Below are 2,611 nucleotides of genomic sequence, written 5' to 3'. Positions count from 1 at the left end.
TGGGAACGGCGGAACGGAGAGGCGGGACGGGGGGAGCCCGATCCCGGCGGTGCAGGCAGGGGGAGCAGCCCTGTTCCACGCACGGCACAGACCCCCGCGAGCCCCCCGCAGGGAGCCGGGGCGTCCTCCCTCCCCGGCGCGGTCTGCCGGCGCCCAGGGCATCGCCTCCCGGGGCTGCCCCCCTCGCCCTCCGCCGCCGGTCTTTGATACCACCCCGGCCCGGGGCGTGCGAAAAGCTAAACCCGACCACGTTTCCAGGCTGATTTTGTTTGGTTGTTTGTTGTTTTTTTTTTTTCCATGTTTATTTGATCTCAAAAAAAATTTTAAAATTAAAATACATAAAACAATGGCAGCTGGCTTTGCTAAAATTAAAATAAACGATTCTCGTCGTAGAAAAGTTTTTTTTTTAAAAAAAGAGAAGCAGAAATAGTAGCAAACACTCCATAATAAATACGTTTCCTATGACCACAAAAGCAAAATAAAACGGACATAAAAGTTTGACACGACAAAACTGTTTTCGTTTTTAAGACAGCGTTAGGATTACGTGGCTTAATTAAATCTTGGTCTCTAATTGGCAGTTAGTAGCTTTCCTCTTGAAACCGCATCTCCAGCCGCTGATAAAGTGCTTGCGCCAAGTTTCCCCCCAAAAGACGCCGACATGGTGCGCTAAGGCAAATCTGCCTTTTCTCCGGTATTAACAGGGCAAGACGGTGCGTTATTTACTTTTTTTGTGTGTGTGTTTCCACAGCAATACGACCCAGGACAGGATCGGTGTCCTGGACCACGCGGGTGTCAGCGCGGGCGCACGCCGGGGTGGGGAGGGCGCCGGCGGCACCCCCGACCGCCGGGCAGCGGCGGCGGCGGCGGGGCCAGACTTTCTCCTTGTGCATCACCTGCTCGCCGGCGGCGCAAGCCAGGCTCCGCGCTGCAAGGTGGCGTGTTGGCAGGAGGGAAACGGCAACGACTTCTAGGCAAAAGAAACTTTAAAAGTGGTAACTAAAAATGAAAAAAAAAAAAACCAACCAAAAACCAACCACCCAACCGACGCTGACAGATAGGGTGGGTACAGTCCCTCGCTAACAGCCGTCCGCCTGGACACACGCAGGAGCTGCCGGGGGTGGGAGAAGAGGGGGCGGGTTTCAAGGCGGCGGGGGGCAGCCGGTGCCATCCGGGACGGTCCCGCGGGCGGCTGCGGGCCCCGCGGCGGAGTCCGTGCTCCGAGGGGCGGCCGGGGGGGTGCTGGGGGCGGCGCCCCCGCTCTAGCTGGCCTCGTCCGAGTCGCTGTAGTGGGAGCGGGGCGAGAACTCCCCGTCGCTCCTGTGGGACCGGGGCGACGTTTTGCTCCTCTCCTGGGGCGGCTGCCCGGGCTGCGGCATGAGGAGGGCTGGGGAAGGGGCTCTCTGTCCCATCAGGGCGCCCTCCGCAAAGGAGGGGAAGCGCAGCGGGTCGAGCTGCACCGAGTAGCCCCCCGCGGCCGGCGGCGGGGGGAAGCGAGTCCTGCCGTGCCCGGGGGGGGAGGCTCTGGGCGGCCCCGGCGGCGGCGCCGGCGGCCCCGGCGGCGGCCCGGCCCCGGCGGCGCAGGGCGGCTCGAAGGGAGCCCCGCGGTGCTCGGCCTTGCCGGGGGTGTCGGGGGGCGCGGCGGGGCTGTGGAGCAGCTCGGCCAGGGCGCTGATGTAGATCTGCGCCATCTGCAGCGTCTCGTACTTGGAGAGCTTCTTGTCGTTGTTGAAGGAGGGGATGACATTGCGCAGCTGGTCGAAGGCGTGGTTCAGCCCGTGCATCCGCCGCCGCTCCCGCGCGTTGGCCGCCAGCCGCCGCTGCTTCTGCACGCCGCTCACCTGCGCCCGCAGGCCGGGCCCGCCGCCGCCCCGCGGCCGCCCGCCGCCCGCCGCCGCGCCCCGCGCCCCGCCGGGGCTGCTCCCGCCGCCGCCCCGCGCCGCGCTCCCCTCCGTCGCCGCCGCCGCCTCCTCCTCCTCCCCGGGCAGCAGGTAGCGGGGCGAGGCGGCGGGCAGGCGCGCGGCGCAGCACACGCCCAGCCAGCCCGGGGCGAGCCCGCAGCCGCCGGCCTCCGGCCCCGGCCCCGGCCCCGCCGCCCCCGGCTCCCGGCCACCCTCGGCCCACGCGGCTCGCGGCAGGCTCATGGCTCTAGCGCGGCCGCCGCGCGCCCATGGGGGGCAGGGCAGGGCCGGGCCGGCTCGCGGCGTGCCCGCCCGCCTCGCGCGTGGCGGCCCGACGTCTCCGGTGTCGGCCGGGCGCCGCGCCCCCCTTTAAGGAGCGGCACGCGCCGGGGTCCCCCCCCTCCCCCCTCCCCCCCCCGCTCCCCCCTCCCCTCCCCTCCCCTCCCTCGCGCCCCACCCCTCCCCGCCGCCCGCCCTCCACTCGCGCCGGTCGCGTGTCGGCGCGGCCAATGGCGCGCGCGCGGGGGCCGGCGCGTGCGGGGAGCCAATGGCGCGCGGGGCGCGGCCCGCCCGGCGCGCGGCGCGGGGGAGCGGCGGTTGGGGATGGGGGGGTTGGGGGGGGGGGCGGCGGGGCCGGCGGCACGCGCGGTCCCGCCCCGCCCGGGGAGGCGCGCGCCTGGCGGCAGCCCCGCACCCGACAGTGCGAATGGGGG

General features: G+C 69.9%; 1 protein-coding gene across 1 annotated transcript; it reads right to left on the bottom strand.

The window, feature by feature from the left end:
- Window positions 1–1,259: 1,259 nt before the first annotated feature.
- Window positions 1,260–2,141, bottom strand: ATOH1 (atonal bHLH transcription factor 1). Its single transcript, XM_074821427.1, has one exon. It carries the CDS (start codon window positions 2,139–2,141, stop codon window positions 1,260–1,262), a length of 882 nt encoding a protein of 293 aa, XP_074677528.1.
- Between the last annotated feature and the right edge of the window lie 470 nt (window positions 2,142–2,611).

This window comes from Strix aluco, chromosome 4, assembly GCF_031877795.1.
Source record: "Strix aluco isolate bStrAlu1 chromosome 4, bStrAlu1.hap1, whole genome shotgun sequence".
In the NCBI taxonomy this organism is placed as follows: Eukaryota; Metazoa; Chordata; class Aves; order Strigiformes; family Strigidae; genus Strix; species Strix aluco.
The sequence above is the reverse complement of the archived record's forward strand: the minus strand, read 5'-3'. Positions and strand labels throughout refer to the sequence as shown.